This window comes from Sinocyclocheilus rhinocerous, unplaced genomic scaffold (assembly GCF_001515625.1).
Source record: "Sinocyclocheilus rhinocerous isolate Xijiao unplaced genomic scaffold, SAMN03320098_v1.1 scaffold299, whole genome shotgun sequence".
Lineage (NCBI taxonomy): Eukaryota > Metazoa > Chordata > Actinopteri > Cypriniformes > Cyprinidae > Sinocyclocheilus > Sinocyclocheilus rhinocerous.
The window spans coordinates 668,912-691,146 of NW_015652998.1; the positions used below are offsets into that span (position 1 = coordinate 668,912).

General features: G+C 35.3%; 1 protein-coding gene across 3 annotated transcripts in view; it reads right to left on the reverse strand.

The window, feature by feature from the left end:
• Positions 1 to 22,235, reverse strand: part of LOC107715325 (protein turtle homolog B-like) — a 127,099-nt gene that overhangs the window by 58,778 nt on the left and 46,086 nt on the right. For all 3 annotated transcript variants that reach the window (XR_001637087.1, XR_001637086.1, XM_016521413.1), the window contains exons 4-7: positions 15,890 to 16,041; positions 8,125 to 8,242; positions 6,157 to 6,298; positions 3,660 to 3,805 (exon numbers count right to left, since the gene is read on the reverse strand). Coding sequence is in view for 1 of the 3 variants with exons in the window: in XM_016521413.1 (XP_016376899.1) it covers positions 3,660 to 3,805; positions 6,157 to 6,298; positions 8,125 to 8,242; positions 15,890 to 16,041 (558 nt within the window). In the remaining 2 variants the exon portion in view is untranslated. The remainder of the gene's footprint in view (positions 1 to 3,659; positions 3,806 to 6,156; positions 6,299 to 8,124; positions 8,243 to 15,889; positions 16,042 to 22,235) is intronic.

A 22,235-nucleotide genomic window follows, 5' to 3' on the forward strand; every position in this document is an offset into this window, starting at 1 on the left:
TGGAAAAAGAGGGGGAAAAGGCAACAAGTTACATAACTGAAATAAAAACAAAATTTAAATATTTTTTACAGAAAATGTTGTGTTTGCCCATGCAAAACTCTCCACAATGTAGGCAACTGAAAAGATGATGGTAGGGTGTTGTGGGCTGATTTTAATTGAGAGAGCCACAAAAAAGATCCCAAATCCCTATGGCATTTTTGTCACTAAATATGGTTTACCTTTTCAGTTGACTAAACAGGCAGTGTTTAGTGTAAGAAAGCATTTCCTAAGGAAACTGGATTGGCTTCCAAGGCACAATAATGGCATGTCTAATGATATAAAGCAATTTCAAGTTTTAGAGATAACTGCAAATATTTTGTGACTACAATATTTATTTTACTGTAGAACTGGAGTCTTAAGTTGACTCGTCATTTAAAAGTTTAAGGTCAGTAAGATTTTTTTTTTAAACAATTATTCAACAAGGATGCACTGAACTAATCAAAACTGACCGTTTTTTTCAGACATTCGGACATTTATTATGTTATTTAAAAAAACTATTTAAAAAAATGCTGTTCTTTTAAATTAACTTTTTTTCCACCAAAGATTTTTTTTTTTAAGTATCACAGTTTCCACAAAAATATTAAGCAGCACAATTGTTTCTTGATCCCCAAATCAGCATATTACAATGTTTTCTGAAAGATCATAAGAAAATTCAGCTTTACCATCACAGGAATAAATTAAATTTTAAAATACATGAAAATGGATAGTTATAGAGTTATTTTATTTGTTAATAATATTTCATAATATTACTTTTAACTGTACTTTTGATCAAATAAATGCAGTCTTGGTGAGCATAAGCTCATAACCAACCCCAAACCTTTGAATGAAAAATGTATACATAAATATAACAAATAAACACACCATAAATAACAAACACATTATTTGGTCAATCAACTGCATGTACAGAATTGTGCGATATCACAGGCAATGAAGGAAAAAAACAACCAATGCTGTGAAAAGCCACTATTAATTTATTTGAGCAACAAAGTATGAACAACAGCATTATTTCTGATAACTTTTCCCTTCTTTATATTGTATAAACAACATCTAAAGCAAAGCGTATCAATAATACTGTAAAGAGATTCAGTTGCATGTGACTCATAAATCACAGTCTCTAATTAGTGAAGACACCAGCCAACAGCTGCATGCTGAAGAACGAAAAGGAGCGGCGCTCCGAAACGAACACTTTGAAGAATCCACTGCTCCATCTTAAGGCTTAGCAAAGTGCCAGGGTCTATTTTTAGACCCTGTGTGGAGCTGAGGGATGGGATGAAGGGAGGAGTGGACCAGAAAGAAGTGTAGAGTTGAGAAAAGAACAGAAGAAAAGGGAGTCGTGAGGATGAAGGACAGGAATGCTAAGGAAAAGAAAAGGAAGAGGAGGAAGAAAGAAAAAAAAATGTAGGCAATCTCAATGCATGGAGCAGACCTGCAATGCCGCCAGACGTCCAACGGGGCCGCCATCGCCCACGCTAACAGTCTGCCAGAGTGTCTGCAGATGACATCACTGCAGAGAAGAGGGTTTCCACACAGGATGATGTCATCCCTTTATATTCCCCCCTCCTTTTTTCTCACTCACTGTCAAATACACTTTCTCTGCGCCTCTGCTCGCTACACACATGGGCGGTCAGGCTATGTGCCAGCGGATGAGACTGTTTCAGAGGACAGGTGAAAATTCCTGCAGTCTGGGCTTTCTGCTATGATGTAATCCCTTTCCGCCACTTCAACCGTGCCAAGCTGGTCCGACACAGGCTTCCTCCGAGAGAGGGAATCTGAAATGTCTGTTGCCTTGGATACCACAGCCCCTTCTGCAGCGTTCATTCCCATCGCTATTTATTGCAAATGCAACATGTTTGGGGGGTTTTTTTTTGGTGCTTTTTTCCAACAATGTCTAGAAACCCATGTTCTTTGCGTCAGTCTATCGGTGTGGAGGACGTGAGCCGTGACTGAGTGATCTGCTAGCTTACTCACTCAAGGTCACTGTTTCAATTCTGCTCCAGACTCCGGGGACAGAAGGCCATTCCAATCTCTCGGTTGCAAATAGAAAGCGTCAGCCTGCACAACAGCGGCATTTGAAGCTAATACACCCTCGTGCCCATGTATTGAGACGGAATATGCCAGGAGACTAAAGTAACCCTTCATCAATTACAAAAGATCACTCTGCAAGTAAATCTGTTACATACCACCGTTATTCAGCATACATGAAAACGTAAAACTTATTTGTCCCATGATGAAAAGGCATAATGCGCTGATGAAGGTTGTTTTCATGCTCAATCCAGTGAGAGTGAGACCAATGTCACAGATTCAGGATGAAGGAGAATTCCTCCTCTATTATGTCATGTATGACATTATGTAATACAATAGGCAATTGGGAATCACTGCTTCATCTAAAAAGGATTTGTTACAGTGAAAGGTTGTCATTGTATCAAGTAATACAGGACATCATCATGTAGTATAAATTCAGGAAATCACCTATGTCAGGAAGTCTTAAATCATCTGCATTGGTGTTTGTTTTTTTTACAACAAATTGGAAGAAAGTTTATATAATCATTACTTTATTGTTTAATTTAATAATTCATTAATTTATTTCTTGGTTATTTACTTTAATAAATATTTACTTATTTAATTTGTTCAATTATTTATTTTTTTCTTCATTCATTCATTTACAAATTGGAAAATTTATGACAATGATCACTTTATTCTTTAATTCAACAATTTATTTATATGTTGGTTTATTTATTCAATTATTTATTATTTACAACAAATTGGAAGAAAATGTATGACATTACGATTGCCAGGTCACTAATCAAATGTATGCAAATTTGTGACACTGACAGTGTGTACAAACATCAGATGTTCTTAGTTTTAGAAGCACAAGATGCTTTGGATCATTCTCAAATCATGCTGGATGACATACATGATGATCACGTTCAACAAAACAGACGTTTTTCGGATTTTTGAACCCACTGTATGTTTGGCAGGATATATTGACAAGAAGTAAAAATACCAAATCGATTCTATTCTGGTGGTTTCTCGCCTACATACTGCAGTTGTAGTTCAGCATCTGCCCTGTGCAATGCAGTGAGAATTTTTAGGGGCACCAGAAAAGGACAAATGTGACCCTGTTGCACAAAACTTAAATGAAGTCTTAAGTCGCTGGGGTATATTTGTAGCAATAGCCAAAAATACATAGTATGGGTCAAAATTATAGATTTTTCTTTTATGCCAAAAATCATTGGGACATTAAGTAAAGATCATGTTCCATAAAGATATTTTGTAAATTTCCTACTGTAAATATATCAAAACTTAATTTTTGATTAGTAATATGCATTGCTAAGAACATCATTTGGACAACTTTAAAGGCGATTTTCTCAATATTTTGATTTTTTTGCACCCTCAGATTCCAGATTTTCAAATAGATGTATCTCGGCCAAATATTGTCCTATCCTAACAAAGTTTATTTATTCAGCTTTCAGATGATGTATAAATCTCAATTTCAAAAAATTGACCCTTAAGACTGGTTTTGTGGTCCAGGGTCACAAATGTTTTCAGATAAAAGACAAAGATGTAGTGTTTCTAAGATCTAGTTGTGTATCACCAGATTGCTCTGCAGACTGACTCACAATGCACTATCAAGTACGCTGATGCAGAAGGTGGGCGCCCAAGGCTGTTACTCGGGCTGCAGGTGTATTTCCCAGCATCCTCAGGTTTCACCTGGGAGATGATGAGCGAACCGTCGATCAGAATACTCACTCTGCGCTTTAGATCACTGGAGAGAGAGAAAGAAAGATTGACAAAGAAGAATCAAAAGAGAAAGTTGAATTAGCATCAATAGTAATGATGATTCACACAGTTTACACTGCTTACAAGTCATTATTGTGCTTACAAGTCTACCGTTCATAAATTTGGGTTCAGTAATATTTTTTTTTGTTCTGTTGAACTTTCCATTTATCCTGAAAAAAAAAAAAATCGTGGTTTCCAGAAAAATATTAAGCAGCACAACTGTTTTCAATATTGATAATAAGAGAATGTTTCTTGAGCACCAAATCAGCATATTAGAATGATTTCTGAAATATCTTGCGACACTGAGTAATGGCTTCTGAACATTCAGCTTTGTCATCACAGGAAAAGAAAATTAAAACAGAATACAGTTATTTAAAATTATAATAATATTTCACAATATTAACTGTTATTTTACACCAAATAAACACAACCTTGGTGAGCCTAAGACACAGCTAATACATTAAAAATAATCTTACCGACCCCAAACTTTTGAACAGTAGTGTTCAATATTTTTTATGTTCCATTACTGGAACGACATGAAAGTTTGTAAATAATGAAATTTTTTTTCTAAACTATCCCTATAAATATGTATGCCTGTGTCAATTAATTTAAAACCAGATAATAAAGCACAATTCAAAGCTTCATGAATTACAATCTACTCTTTCAACAAGAACAGATGGAGTGTCCGGGGCAGAGATCAGAGGCAAAAAAAAAAGAAAACCCTCCAGTGGACAAAATGCTTGCGTGGCCTCTATTCTTGCCTGTGCTTCCACCTGTCCTGCTGCACAGAGCCGCTATAAAAAGGAAAAACCATAATATCCTTTTTCTATAGAGTGTACAGGCCACGCATGAGGGCGTCTTGGATGGCTCAGGGCAACGCTACTTCTAATCAGTGCTAGCGGAGTGTATGATGACACAAGCGCTATGTGTACTATGTGTTTCTATGTTTACTAGACTATCATGGTGTTACCTTAGCAACATGCTATTGCTAAAGTTAAAGGAAATCAATAGGTCTTCATGTGAGGAGTTGCTTTCTATGTATAACATTCCCAATTAGTCACTTATAAGGCATCAAAGTATTTCAGTCCGTCAGAACGTTTATAAAGGTGCACGCAGTGCAAGCAAGATACGAATGAGACAATCTGAGGTGTATGAGACCTCCAAACAAGTGTAATGACACTGACACATGCACACAATGTAAACACAAGTGAGAAACACAGCAAACTGTCATAGTGAACTTTCATTGTGACACTTTTTTTTCTGTTTAAACTATTTTATTTCTTCTATGATTTCAGTTGTAGGTGGCTCAGAACTTGGCACTAAATGAATCTTTTTTTGACTGACAACTCTTTAAAAATACATTTAACTTAAAAATGCATCTGTTTATCAATGGATGAACACTACCATTCAAATGTTTAGGGTCGGAAAGATTTTTTGATCAAATAAATTCAGCCCTAGTTTTATAATTTAAAAGAACTGTTTTCTAAGGAAGCCAATTTCTGTCACGGAATATAAAAATAAAAACCGTAATTGTGATGTATTATCTTAAAATTATGTTTGTTTGTTTTTTCTTGCAGTTCTGGGGTTATACCTCACAATTCTCACAGTTACCTTTTTTATTTTATTTTTTTATTCTGTGGTGGAAACAAAAAAACTGAATTGTGACATGTAAACTTAAAATTGAAAAAAAAAGAAAAGAAAAAAAAAATCAGAATTGCAGTTATAAACTCTGAGAATTTAAACTTACAACTCTGAGAAGAAAAGTCTGCATTGTTAAATATTAGATAAACTTGCAACAGTGGGAAAAAAAAGACAGAATTGCGAGATGTAAACTCAGAATTTAAAAAAGTCAGAATTACAAGATGCAAACTCAGAATTCTGAGAAAAATAGGTCAGAATGGTAAGCTATGAACTGAAAATAGTTGAACAGTTGAAACTGTTAAAAACAGTGCTGCTTAACATTTTTGTGTAAACTGTGATAGAATATTTTTCAGGATTCTTTCAAAAGAACAGCATTTACTTTTTTTGTATTATTAAAAAAATCAATAAATAAAAAATAAAAAATTGAACTGACGCCAAACTATTGAACAGTAGTGTACAGTACATCAGTGGTGGCATATTTAGTTGCATTTTGGGCACCTATGATAACATTTCGGTTTTCTATGACAATGTCACAACACAATTACACAAGGCTAAAACAGTATCACAATGGCCATAGTCCCTAAAACTCACTGATGCCTCAATGATGATGATGAAACTACATGGACTGTGACAAACTCCGCATGGACACAGGACAGTGTGGGTATGGTACAGTAATGAACCCGATCATAACTTTACTTCTTGAAGAAGACGTTATCTTCCTCCCAGAACCAGGTGTACGTTAGGTTGCCAGGATACGCCTCAGCCTGACAAGTGAAGAATGCATCCTGGGATATGTTTACGGTTATGTTCTCTGGCGGTGAAACAATAAATGGGGGTCCTGAAATAGAAAAGAGACACATAATAAATCAGCATTACATATCAGGATGTGTCACATCCTATTGGAGCATATAGCAATCTTCAAGTCCTCTTCAAGGTTAAAAACAATAGTATTGGAGAAAAGATTTCCTATAAATGTTTCTAATAATATACACTTTCGTTCTGTCATTTGTATTCAACAGCTGTTTGACAATGTCAGTCGATTGTGGAGTGAAGCATACAATATTGGATTCATCAATACCTCATTTACAGTGGTGTACATGCTGAATACCGAATGGTATCATACTGAATGAGTTAATAGAGATTTAAATGAGATAATGTAGGTTCCACTCAGCTGTACCGTACATATTTGGACCAGCCGTCATTTGAATATCATTGGCTAAGATGATAAGAATTCTACCCAGTCTGACAATCTGCAACGGCCAACCCACAGATCTCACTCTACCGCCCACTGTGGGCATCGCTTCAGTTGGCAGTGCCAGTGTAAAGAGAGGGCTCTTCTGTGGAGAAAGCCTGCAGAGAGCTCCCAGTGCAGGCACGGACTCTACAGATGCTCTCCATCCTGCTCGACAGCACACACACATTACAGTACAAAAACAAACTCGCTAGACAGTCAACGTGTCTACAAAACAATGTTTCTGCAACTTGGCACTTTTATGTCTCAGCAGTTGATTTAAACTAACAGATTTTTTGTTCTTCTTTTTGTTAACTGAAGGTCTTATTAAAATGGCAATTCTTTCACTCAGTTTTGCATTCATTTATTTTTGATACTTCTCAACTGATTTCCATGTATTTCTTTTATTGTTTGGCCCTTGGCATCTTCAAATGTTTCATACAGTAGTCTAGACCAGTACAGAAATTCCCTGAAAACATTTTTGGTCTGGTCCAAAGTCATTATAACAAGAAAGTTTCTCTTTACTGTGAACAAGTTTCTCATTATCATGAATTACAGAATCAGATTTCTTTACTCAACTATGGCAGAAACAGGCTTCAATACTAAAGCACCCCTTCACCAACACCAAATCAGTATTGATTGTGCTATTATACAGGATATCATTTGGCATTATAGTTATTAGAATTAAATGGCTACTATTACAATGATTCACTTTAACCATTCAGTACAGTGGGTGAAAAAGAAATTCAAAAGAATTCAAGAAAAATTCATTTTATGACTGCATTGATTTTGATACTGGTTTGATTGGCATTTGATGGGACAAAAATAGGAAGGAGTGCTTTATTGTTGTCTAGAAGTGTGAATAAGGTGAATAAAGAACACGGTTGCAGAAATCTGCCACTGAAATTTAATTTTAATCTTTTGACAGCTTTTATATTTGTATAAAAATCTTACCAAGTAAAGTAAATCATATTTATGATTATGAGTAGGCCACAGCCACCCATTTTTTTTATTAAAAAAAAAACAACTTACAAATAGACAATAAAAGTTATAAATCCATTGCGTTACTGGGTTAAATGCTAACATGGCATGCTAAAAGCAGCAGACAGAACAGATAGGGAACCCAACAGGAAAAAGCTTCTTTGGCAACACTATGGTGAAAAATCTCTGACAGTGAACCCATTACTGCTATATACTGTACCAGACAGCCAACATATGGAGTCCAATTATCTCTGTAGCTCTGCAGCATGGGTGCCATGCAGCATGCAGCTTTGCAAGCATGACTGTACACACATACACAGACACAAACACACACACACAGAGGACTGTTCAAACACACTGCACAGCACTCTGACAACATGATAGTGATGTCATTCAATTCATAGCAAACAATAAAGTCATGAGGAAACAGTTTAGGGCAGTTTTGGTGCTACCTTGGACGAGTAGGCGTGTAGTATGGACGACCTCTCCCTGCTCGCTGTATGCTCGGCATGTATACGCTCCCCTGTCCTCACGGCTGATAGAAACAATCGTCAGGCTGCCATCACTCACCTGTGGAGAGAGGTCACAGCATCACCTACTAAGATACAAAGCTACGACAATCACACACAGCACTGTGTATGTATGTATGTATATGTGTATATACTGTATATGTATGTACATATATATATATACACACATATTAAAAACGCTTTCATATTTTTCTGCAACTGCTCTTATTTTTTTCATCATAAAATATTTACACTAGAATACAGTAGATCTTAAATAATTTTTCTTAAATAATTGTTAAATAGTTTTTTAGTGTTAAGCTTACTAAATTTAGTTATTTTGTATAGATTATTCATATTTTATGAAACAAGTCTTGTTGAGAATACGATTTAAAGGGATAGTTCACCCAAAACAAGAAAATTACCCCTACGCTCTACATCATATGCTGGTACGCCACTCTCTAGTGAACACACATACGACAGTTAGCAGAAACTAGAGATTACGGTTTATAAAGTTTTAAATATGGATATTTTTCTTACACAAACACATTGATTCACTTCAGAAGGCCTTTATTAACCCCCTGGAGCCGTGTGGAGCACTTTTTATGATGGATGGACTCTATTTTGGACTCTACTCTGAATTTTTTGGGCTTCAAAATCTCGACCCCCATTGACTGCCATTATAAAGCTTGGAAGAGTCAGGACATGTTTTAATATAACTCTGATTGTATTCGTCTGAAAGAAGAAAGTCATATATTTTAAAAATTATTTTCTAGCATTAACATTGGGACAAGTCAAGAGGCTTAAGGGTCAAAAGATCAAAAAGTCTCCTCAAAAGTGGATGCCAACTGTTTCAGGACTCAGGAGAAGAACAGTTCATTCTCATTTTTCAGAATCATTTCTCATATTCTTGTCTTTTGTCATGATGGTAATGTCCAGCATTATTTTTATAAAACTAAGAAAAAACTAACTCAAATACAAAAAGAATTTCTTCCTTAATTAGTAGACCATACTTTTTTTTAAAAGAAGTGTGAAATTTTTACTGAACAAAAATATTTTCCTCTTTCTTTAGTAACATTTATTTAAAAAAAAAAGTAAAATACTAAAATGTATTTAAAATTAATGGTATATTTACTATCAGCAAGGGAGGGGGAAAAAAAACTTTACTAATTTTTGAATGCAATTCGCTGCCAATCATAATCTCATAGGAAATATGTGACTGGGCACAACTAGTCTTGGAACAGTGTAATAGTTCCGCCGCTCTCCGTAGACAGACCTGACAGATAAGGGACTCAACAGAGCATCTCTTCTCCCCGGCCTGTCAGAGCTGGACGGTTAACGATACATGAGGGTCACTTTATTGTTGCCGGTCAAGCAGGTGAAGAGTACTTTGAGGAAAAAAAAGTGCAAGAGTGGAGACAGATGACATGGATTGATGGTAAAGTAAAGCCTTCGCTGAGGGGCTCTCTGATGAATTATTCAGCGTTCCATCAGACGGTGTAATAGCAAGACCTACTAGCAAGCATCATCATCACAGTTCATGTGATATCAAGCATGTGTGACTTTCTCCTTAGAAGACTTACACACACCTTGAGGCGAATATTTCTTCTATTTTGGATGTTAAACTTTGTTTTTTGATTTGAAAAGAATGTGCACTGGGTGAGAACCAGTGTTGTTATTGTTAACTAAAACAGTATTTGAAATAAAGCTGGAATAAAATAAAAGTAGACATTAGATAAATATTAGATGGATAAACTTAGAAATATAGATAAAACTTAAGATATATAGATAAACTTAGTTAAAATTAGAAGTGTTGCCTTAGCAACTAAATAGTTCATTTTAAAATTGAAGTACTAAAATTATTACAACTAAAACCAAAATAAATTTAAGCTACAATATATAGAAAAAAAAACTATTACAAAAATTAGACTACAAAAATTAAATGAAAACTGAAAATATAAAAAATAAAAGTTAATTCAAAATATTAATAAATACTATATAAATAATGCTAAACTAACACTGGTGAAAGCAACTTACAAATAATGTATTTTATCTGTATACACAGCTACATTTGGTCACCGATGGAGCAAGGTTCTCTGGACGGTTAACGATACATGAGGGTCACTTTATTGTTGCCGGTCAAGCAGGTGAAGAGTACTTTGAGGAAAAAAAAGTGCAAGAGTGGAGACAGATGACATGGATTGATGGTAAAGTAAAGCCTTCGCTGAGGGGCTCTCTGATGAATTATTCAGCGTTCCATCAGACGGTGTAATAGCAAGACCTACTAGCAAGCATCATCATTACAGTTCATGTGATATCAAGCATGTGTGACTTTCTCCTTAGAAGACTTACACACACCTTGAGGCGAATATTTCTTCTATTTTGGATGTTAAACTTTGGTTTTTGATTTGAAAAGAATGTGCACTGGGGTGAGAACCAGTGTTGTTATTGTTAACTAAAACAGTATTTGAAATAAAGCTGGAATAAAATAAAAGTAGACATTAGATAAATATTAGATGGATAAACTTAGAAATATAGATAAAACTTAAGATATATAGATAAACTTAGTTAAAATTAGAAGTGTTGCCTTAGCAACTAAATAGTTCATTTTAAAATTGAAGTACTAAAATTATTACAACTAAAACCAAAATAAATTTAAGCTACAATATATAGAAAAAAAAACTATTACAAAAATTAGACTACAAAAATTAAATGAAAACTGAAAATATAAAAAATAAAAGTTAATTCAAAATATTAATAAATACTATATAAATAATGCTAAACTAACACTGGTGAAAGCAACTTACAAATAATGTATTTTATCTGTATACACAGCTACATTTGGTCACCGATGGAGAAAGGTTCTTTTTTGAATTTTTAGTTTTTTAGAACATTTATCCAGCAGAAGTTAACTGGACCATGCTAACCAGCCAAACCTTGACCCCTTGACATGAACATACACACTCCGTCGCTTTTACAAACTGAACATACATGCATTCAGTCTACAAATAGGCAGCATGAGGTTAAGTACAGCGGCTAATTTATTCAACAAACGTCAGCAGTCTGAGACTCCGCTGTGGATCCCAGTCTCCGTAATTACACTAATTACACAGACGGCTACGGTAGACCCAACAACAACACACATGTCTAATAAATCATAGCACACCACTTCAGAATAAATAAAAAACATTACTGTGATTGATACATATTATTTAGCATTATTCAAAGACTCCATTCCAACTTCCATTCATAAATAACCCTGATATTGGCTAAATTAATCCACGGCTATGTCTTTTTAAGGAGTTGAAAAAATGTTGATGTTCCTTTGTTGAACATTATGGAAGTAAAACTGGTTGTAAACTGTGATTCATGACTTTAAGAAACATTATTCTGTTTTGTAGTCAACAAAGCGGTACTTGAGCATCATTGGCGTAGTCTTGTACCTTTGTCTTTTTGTCTGATTTTCTATTCGCCTCGCTAGTTTGTTTGGATTCTTAAAATAATTTTTTAGAATCTCTATAGGAAAAATGTATGGGAAAAATACTTTTGGAACCGAGTGTGCTAAAAAAAATTGGGCCAGCTCTGTTGTACTTTATGGAGGTACATTTGATAAAAATAGGTGTGGAAACACTGATTTAGGATGGGATTCCTCTCTTTTAAAGACTATTAAAAGAGGTGAGTCTGTACTAACTTACCACATCATTATGCTTCAAACATATCCAGCAAAAAAGCTAAGCAATTGTAACCAGAAGCTGTCCTCTTTCCTCTGTAAATAAGATTAGAGATCTAATCAGTCAAAACAATGCTCTATTTTGACTGAACAAAGAGCTCGCCATCATTCAAATTAACAAGCAACGAATACCGTTGTTCCTCTCCTGATGTTACCTCACCTTACTTCAAAAGTGTTCAATCACTGAGCAAAGCTCGTCGCTGACAGGCTGTCATTTCTCTGCTGTGTGTGAGAAGATGGAGATCTCTCGATGGGCTCTTGTAAATCAAACTCTTTTCAGGCTGAGAACTGAGCCATCCGTTCCTGTAGGAATCTCTGTGCTTAGTCTTCAGCGAGCAGATGGTTTATATGCAGGAAGCGTTTGATGGTTAGGTTCAGTATGTTTGGCTTGCTGGTTTTTTTGATGAGCCACAATCAATGGATCTCTTGTGAGAAAAGAGCTTGTGTTTTTAGACGACGTTTTCGACAAGGGAATAAAAAAGTATGTTTTATATCACAGACGGCTCAGTTAATGAAATATAAAAGATGTCACTCAAGTCGAGAAATTCCATTAGTATTGAAATACTAGGATGGTTTATTTGGTTCCTAATTACATAGCACTGTGAACATACCAGGCCCAAGAGACGCCTCTACGACACATAGTTAAAATGAGCACAGTTACAGCACCGAGATGGACAGAGGGCTAGTGCTAGATGACTAGGGAATATGACAGGGTTGAGGGGGATTAATTAGCTCTTCCTACAGGCCGTGCGATTACCGTGTTAAAACTGCTGCTTGATTTCTTCAATCTGACAGAGGAAGTTTAAAACATACAGCAGGGAAACTCAAATTGCTTTGCTTAAAGGCACTTTTAGACAAACGTATGGAAAACCATCTGAAATATGGCAAACTTATTAGGCACAGTCTAAATATCCTTGCTGGCAATTTTAGTGGCAGTCCCTCAAACCCTCTCGTGCCCCCAATAGTTCAAAATGTCACATACTGCACACTACACTTTAAAACTTTGAGGTTGGTAAGATTTTGCGTTTGAAAGTCTCATTTATGCGCACCTAAACTGCATTTATTTAAATACTGTAAAAAATACTGTCATTTTGTGAAATATTATTAAAAAGTTTAATAACTGTTTTCTATTTTAATATATTTAAAAATATAGTGTATTCCTGTGATGGCAAAGCTGAATTTTCAGCGTCATTACTCCAGTCTTCAGTGTCACATGACCCTTCAGAAATCATTCTAATATACTCATTTGCTGCTCAAGAAACATTTCCTATTATTATCAATGTTGCAAACAGTTGTGGAGCATTTTTGTGGTAACGGTGATATATTTTTCTCAGGATTTTTTGATGGAAAGTTCAAAAAGCTGTTCAAAAGAACAGAATTTATTTGAAATATAACCTTTTTGTCACTTTTATCAAATTAATGCATCCTTGCCGAATTAAAAAAAATAAGTAAATAAAAAAAACTTAAAAACAGAATCTTTCAGACCTCAAATTTTTAAACGGTAGTGTATAATTCAGCTATTAACTGAACTGATAAACTAGAAAATATCTTTCCTCCTGTCAGTGTCAGAGATTAGCGATGACTTTGTTCACGCATTCTTTTGCTTAAATCTGGTTATTAAAATTAATAATCAATTGTGAATTAAATCAAACCTAAATAAACACTTTCTCTGCATGTCACGTTTGCAGTTTAGACACAGAAGCAGCAATTGAATTGTGCTGGTGGGCCACTGATAACCTAATGGAGGGCTGGATTTGGGGCCGTGATGATGGTAAATGGGACAGAGGAAAAGAGGAAGAAATAAAGAGACAAAGTCAAAGTGCCTTTGACCTGTCATTTCCACTGTCATCAAATATCCTGAGCCCTCACTGTGGCAACTCCAATCCTGTATTTGTACAGAGAAGGATATCAATCAAAACACCACAGGAACTCTTCAGGATCCACAACATTAGGGCTGTCTGTCACATACTAAAGTTTAGTATATCATGATTTTCAAAAACAAAAATGCTTTAAAATTTTTAAATCTAATACAAATATCAAAAAGCACATTTAAGACCATGGCAAGTATTTCTCATTTAAGTAAAAATGACTTGTCTACAAGCTTTTACACTATATATTAACTACTCTTCACAAACCCATACCACATGGTCACATGAACATCTGTTCTAACACCTATGTATCACTAATATTTAGTATATATCGATATGGCATCACTGAAAGAGAGCTGAAACACAGTTCGACATGACTCAATGACTACATTGACACTCATGGGTGCTGGACCACTAAAGCACTGCTATCTTCAATAGACACACACACACACACACACACACACACACACACACAGACAGACAGAACTGTCCCAGCTGAGAGAAAGTGAGTTGATAATAGCACAGTGTTTTAGTCGATAGTACAAACACTATCATTTTTTCATCTGTCAGAGCTCTGGATTCTGAACACAGTCTCTGTCTGTCATGTATAACTTCACTGTCCTGTTCTCTCAATTAGGTAACAGACTGACAGTGTGCTTTTTTGAGACCAGCCTTGGCTCTGGCACATTGCTAATTCTTGAAACCATGATCTTAAAGTACTAAATTGGCTACAATGTCTCATGATGGCTTGATGGAAAATATAGCATTAGTAAATGCACTAATGATGGCCACTGTATTTTGTTGTAACAATTAACTATTAGAGTAAATATTTATGTGGTCAAATGAGTCTGAGGTTATGGTCTAATGTCAATCAAACATGTCAAACAAGCTATAACATCTGCTTATCTTCATTTATTGAATATGTTTCTTCTGCATTTTTTAAATGGGACAAAACTAAAATTTACACTACTGTTCAAAAGACTGGGTTCAGTAAGATAAAAAAAAAAAAAAAAGGAATTTAAAAAGTGCCAATATAGACTGAATATAATATTGAATATAATTTCAATTTCAAATAAATGCTGTACTTCTGAACTTTCCATTCAGCAAAAAAAAAAATATGTATCACAGTTTACACAAAAAAATATTAAGCTCTTTTCAACAATAATGAAAATTTTTTTCTTGAGCAGCAAATCAGCAAAGTACAATGATTTCGGAAGGATCATGTGACACTGAAGACTGAAGTAGTGGCTACTGAAAATTCACAGGAATAAATTACATGTAAAATATATTCAAAAATAAAACAGTTATTTAAAATTATTGCAATAATATTTCATAATATTACTGTTTTTACAGTATTTTTCATCCAATAACTGCAGCCTTGGTGAGTATAAGAGATCTAAAAAAAAAAAAAAAACATGAAAAGATCTTACTGACCCCAAACTTTGAAAAAACTAAGCTGCAAAAGATGGCCATTCAGAAACCGTTATAAGAATGACATCATAACCATGAGCACAAACACAGAGAAGACAGAAACAGAGAGACCAGTGTCGCCAGATCTCACTAGAAAAATGAGTGAAAAACAACAGGCTCAAAATAAGTGGCTTTTCACACCAAAAGTAGTCTAATGAATGTGTATGTAAATAAAACTTCTTAATTTCATTCAGCATTGTAGCATAAATTACATATAGCATATATGATGCAAAAGGCCACAGATAAAATGTCTTGCGTTAATTAATAAATATAATTTAATTTAAATGTCTCACAACTGCGTTCTGGAAATAATCCTCTTTTTTCACCTCATTTAAAAAAAAAAACATTTACATTTTACTTATAAGCGCTTTAAAACTCACTGAAAAAACAAGCCTAAAATCATTAATTCTAAGGGATCAGGGCAACACCGCATATGACATATTTAGTATTAAGCAACATGTACTGCCCCGATGAAGGCCAGCGTGATCTCTACACCACCAATCATAACAGAGGGTCAGAGAGAGGGTGAAAAATAAATAACAGCTGTTTTTGGTACAAGAAACTGTATTCATTTTTTTTTTGTAGACATCAGGGGAACAAACACAGTTAATAATATTCATAAATTTTAGATGTGTTTGCTCACCTTATACTTGCTGCTGTCCTGTACGGAGTCTCCCTCCCTGAGCCAGCTGACTGAAGGTTTGGGATTCCCGAAGGCCGTGCAGCTCAGAGTGATGCTGCCCCCCTCTTTGGCCTCCACATACTGCGGCGGTGTGTCCGTGAAAGTTGGGGGAGCTGTGACACAGAGAAACGATGTAAAATTTCCCTATCTGTTCTCCATTATTTCCGGAAATAAATCAGCCTGGCGATAAGGCAGGTTCATTCATAACAATATTATGTCCTATCATATACGTGTCTTTTACAGACCCTGTTGAAGTATGACTCAAGCCTCACCACTAATGGATCGAGCCATATGAGTTCAGAAAGCCATCGGAGCTGTTAGCTCGTACCTGTGAATAAGAGGGACTGCTGGTCATGGATCTGCCTCCTGCATACATATGTGGTCATTTATGAGCTCTTAGTATACGGTTTATGAGCTCTTTGGCTGGCATCTCTCACACTGTTAATAATTCTGCTCCTGCTCCACGGCCAGTTCTCCCCCAGCCTTGATTTAGTGGCTAAAATCTCACTTTTCATTATCTATAAATCAGAATGGGGAAGGGGTGGCCATGCCTTCATGCATCACATGGGCTGCGGTGTGCTTGGATATTTTTGTGGGCTGGAAAGCACAGCACTGAATGATAGATCAGGTACAATTCAACAGTTCTTCACAGTTTAGCTAACTTTTCAATGTATGAAAGGTTCGAAATAAGGTTCAAAATTCATTATTTGCCACAACTGCTAATGGTGGATGAACAGAGAACAGTTATGATTACTCTAAATAAATAAATAAAACCACATAAATGCAAATCAATTAATAAAACGCACAGCAATTAAACACAAATATTTTAATTAATTTGTGTCCATTTACATCGCAAAACAACTTTGCATAAATTAGTTTTATTAAAATATTAAATATACTTAATGCATGCATGTTTTTATTGTAGCATAAATATTTGAATGTTTACATTACATACAACAAAAAAATAAATCATTAAATATTTTTATGTACTTTTTTATAAACAAATCATACACAATGCATAAATTTATAGCTGGAAAGAAATATTTTATTAAAATGTATTTATTTATAAATGTGTGTAGGTGTGTTATATATTTATAAAATATATAAGTGCCATCTGAAAATTTCTTCTAAAATTAGCATTTTTATCAGGCTCATATGTTTATGTTCATTTATTTCACTTTAATGGCATAGAAAAGGACCTATACACTGCCATTAAAGTGACATTTCTGAACCTAAACATAGGAGCCTGATTAAAATGCTAATTTTAGAAGAAATTTTTAGATGGCACTTAGAGGCTTTTGCATCTGAACTCTTCATATATATATATATATATATATATATATATATACACACACATGTACTTTTATTTTTATATACTTTATGGAAAACCACTTGAATAGTTTTTTATTATTATTATACAAATTATTTAATATATACAATTTAATATTACACATAATTAAAAAAAATAATATTACACATAATTACATATTTTTTTCAACACCTACATGCATACACACGTATATGTTATAATGCCCAGATAACATGCTATGAGACATAAATATGGAGTAAAGCAAGCATAACGTGGCACCATACGTGTTTTTTTGTGAGATTGTCTGGTTACAGTGTGCGGCTCAATGCATCTCCTGTGTGTGATAACTTGAAATGGGTTTCAGTTTTGTAACACTGGAGGGGGAATTATGTTGTGCTGCGTGATATTTTATTCAGGACCATCAAATTATTAGTGACTTGTTGCATAATTGGTCATATTTCTTATTGTGTTTCCACAATTTTGTTTATTGCGTCTCTTGAAATTAATTTGGTGGTTACACTTACACAATTATTTCTAGGCACAATGATTGAGAATCAATGATTGATTCTAGGCACAACGTTTGAGCAGAGGATGACAAAGGAACACTAGGGAGAAACATTTTTTTTTTCAAACGTGTTCAAATATTTAAGACAGCACTGTGACAAGAGGGTCACACATTACCACATACATCACAGGAACATCTTGCTCTCCAGGAGCAAAGAAAATATGGGTTTAGCGATATCTCTGCACTTACAGAGACCTGGACTGAACCCTTCTCAAGCCAAGCATCTATTATACATGGCTCTAAATGTCAGTAAAACCTGACTGTCTGTGAAACTACTACTTATAATATTAATTTCCACACCTTGTTTTGCCATTTTCAGCACTGCTTTATTCTGCTTAATTAAAACTTAAACGTTTTCAGTTTTTGAAGGAACCCCCAAGATCAGATGGCACATGACCAGAGTGCTGAAGGCAACATTTCTGAGGCCAGCCGCTAAGACATCTGTGCAAAACACGCCTCCATCTGCTGCGAGTCTCCGTTTACTGCCTTACACACTCTGACACACTGCTGACCTGTGATGTTAACACACTCACACACTCATGAATGTGGAAAGCACAGGCACACTATAGGCTAATGAGGAAGCTGTGTGTGTCTTATATAAAAAAACAGCCTCATCTGTGATTGTTTTCATGTTTCATAGTCACTAAAAAGCAGCCAATTGATATGGACATCTAAGTTTGCCTTTGCTTTTCAATCTTCATTCCCATTAGTGTCTAAACATTCAGGCAAATCCACTTGACATTAGCTAAATGCCTGCCACAGCACGCCAAATGGAAAGAGAGCAACTGCCCAACACCTGCTGTGTATACAAATCACTGAGAATATGCCTCACCAGATTAAAAATGCCTTGCTCCAAATATTACTCTGTGATGTAGCGAATAATCCAATAGGTTTAAGATTACTATTCTGTCAATATGAAATTAAGTGACCTAGTGAATATTGCAATGGTGTTTTATTTGGCCATCATGATTTGTTCCTAAAATATTGGAGCTCTAGGGCATGTGAGTGAAAAAGGACAGACAATGAAAAAAATAAATAGGGGAGGACTTGTTTTATGAATCAGGAATTGATGAGATTATGAAAGGTGTCTGTTTCATTTCAGAAATGGAGAAAGTATTTTTGTTTTGATTTTGTATTGCATGCATTTTGTACATTTTGCTTTCAAATTAACTGTAGTAGCAAAAAAATGTGTGAAGTGGTATTCAGTTCATTTCCATTAATTATTTCAAAACAAGATTCAACAATGAATTTGCATCATTTAAAACATGACACTATCATTCAGAAGTTTAGGGTCACCAAGGCTACATTTATTTGATCAAATATACAGTAATACTGTGAAACTTATCACATATTTCTTATTATTAGTGTAATAACTGTTTTATATTTTAATATATTTATTATATTTTTTTCTGCTGAAAAGCTAGATTTTCAGCAGCCATTACTCCAGTCTTCAGTTTCACATTATCCTTCAGAAATCATTCTAAAATGCTGATTTGCTGCTCAAGACATTGTTCTTTTTATTATCAGTGTTGAAAACAGTTGTGCTGCACAGTAACAAAATCTTTACAGAATTCTTTGATGAAGAAAGTTCAAAATAATTAAATTTATTTGAAACCGTAATGTTTTGTAACAATGTAAAAGAAAAAGTCTTCACTGACATTTTTGATCAATCATTTTATATACTCTTAAAAAAATCTGTAAAAAAGACCACAATTAACTGTATTATTTTGAAGGAATATTCCATATTTGATTTTACCTGTATTTTGATTTTTGTACTGCATTTAGTTTTCGAATTAACAGAACTGTCATTAAAATTAAAGGCATAATATGTCATTTTCGCTGCTAGAGGGCGCGTATTCAAAATAAACAAATAGACAAAGGCGTAGTTTGATGAGGCCGTGACTGGGTGTGGAATCATGGGAGTTGTTGTCTTCATCACCACAGCCGACGCAATCCGATGGGACTTGGGCAGAAATCATGTTCATGGATGAGCTAATGTGGATAATTCCCTGGGAGAAAATCACTAGTACATTTTTTATTTTTTTTTTGGATGTATCGCCCAGCTATAGCATTAACACAACCAGTATGTAGCAGTTCACAGTCCAGCTGGGCTTGAGAAACACAAAGTGGACGTAACAGAGCCCTTCAACAGGTTGCGTTTAGCTGTGCGGCCATAACAGAAGCAATTTCTTCTATGACTGAAGCACACAAGAGCCTCTAACTCAACCCCATTACAGCATGAGGTCTGTGTCTTCATAAGTTTGTCCTTTTATTATTTCAGCCAACACACAGGCAAATAGTGAGAGTCCTGGAATAGAGCTGTTGAATTTGCCAAACGATCACCTGCTCACCCTCTGCGCGTACACACACACCAATACGAAAAAAAACACACACACATTTTGTCTTCGGCACTACATAATAATCCCTCCGATATTTCCCAAGGATATTTCTGAGGCAAGATGACATCATCTCTTTTGCAATGAGTGTGTGTCAGCCGGCAGCCGGTGATAAAATCACAAGCTCTTATCACAGGCACAGATTGTGTGAAGAATTCAGCTATAATAAGGCTCTGTGGTTACACCGGCCACACAGGCAGATGTTTTAGCGCATACACACACATACATACACACACACACTAACAACACATGCATTGCACCAGTGAGAGCTAATTGGCAGGAGAAGCATGGAGAGAGGGCTGCGTGGAGCTAGTCCCACAGGAACATCTTCATCCTGCTCTTCTTCCTCTCAGGATCCTGCACAGAGCTGAGCATCTGTGCGAATGCTGCTCACTGGATTACACCTCATCAGATCACAAGAACTGTTTACACACACGCAAATATACTGTAAGTGAACCGCACCAGCTGTACACACCGGCATGAAGCTGTTATCTGTCACCTGCAGGGAGAACCCGAAGCAAAGTGAGAGTTTTGAATGCAGAAAGGACTAAATGGGTTGAAATTTACACTTGGTACGAATCTACATGTCATGCATTGAACAGAATTTCAGGATGGTGATCACAATATTGAGATAATATTGTTATCAAATAAAATATAAAATAAAAATAAAATCCAGAAGTCCACAAATAAAATGTAAAATATTTACTATTATTTATTCTGTATTATTTATTACAATTTTAAATGATGTAATTTTATTATTGCAGCTAACAGCTATTTGTAATTTATTCATTTATAACCTTTTTTTCAGCGTAATAATTCACAATGGTACATCTCACAGGTCAAATTTATATTTGAAGTGTGTCTCAGAACATTCAACCAATGGCATGAGTTTGGGGCGGGACTATCTGTTTGCCCAACCAATGGCAGTCAATGGCAGAATCTATCTATCTATCTATCTATCTATCTATCTATCTATCAAAATAAATAAATGTATCTGGGTAACATTAAAAACTGTCAAAAACTGCCTACTGTAGCATTCAACCATGAATCGATCTTTGTTTAAAATGCACGCTATAGTCATGGACCTTCACAGGAAGTTGATTTTAAATCAGGGGATGTTGCTGCTGTCAAGGTCACATGATCTACTCAAGTGAATCAATAGAGACATTCAATACAGCACTTCACGTCATTATTACATATTTCTTCCATGCGGAAACACACAGACTCTGACAGACCCGTACCATTAGATCATACTGCTCATACGCTCCTTCAGGAGGCGTTTAAGCTGCTGAGGTGTTATTAATATAACAGATCCCTCTTCATGATTCATTTCTAACATTTAACAAAAGAAACACACCTGAACAAAAGCATCAAATTGCAATGGCTCAAACGAATGTAGCGTCTTTGTTAATGATGGAAGATAAGAGGCAACTCTAAGAGTCAATTATAGCTGCAGCAAAGTGCTTTTCCACAAAAGGAAAATGCCTTTTTTTATATTTGGGAGGTTATGCTTATGTGAATGCAACCAAATTGTAAGTCCAGTCACATACGGAGGGCCCATCGGTGAGAAAAACCTATTTTCTTATCTCTCAGGCACTCTTGGTCAAACACAGATTAAATGTGAGCGACACATACTGTAGCGTCTGGACCAATCAAACACACAATTTTTCATTTGATTTAACAAATCAGTTATTCATTAGATTAACAAATCGTCACAGTCCCCTCACCCAATAAACTGGATGCCAGGATGTCTGCAACGACACCAACCCCCCCCTCCCTTTTTCAGCACTGTGCAGGTGATCTGAGCGATGCTCCTCATTTCACTAATTTAAGGCCTTATTATGTGTTACGTATCATTGTATTTCATTTTGATTCGTTCATGTGAAACATTTACGTAAAATTAATGGTGTTATTCTAGCGTAGCTAACTACGAATCCACCATTGCCTGTGAAGTGAATGTGCTGTTTTGATTAATTGATGAATTTGTATGGGACATGTCATAACTGACTGTTATGCCCCGCATGAGTTTCCCATACA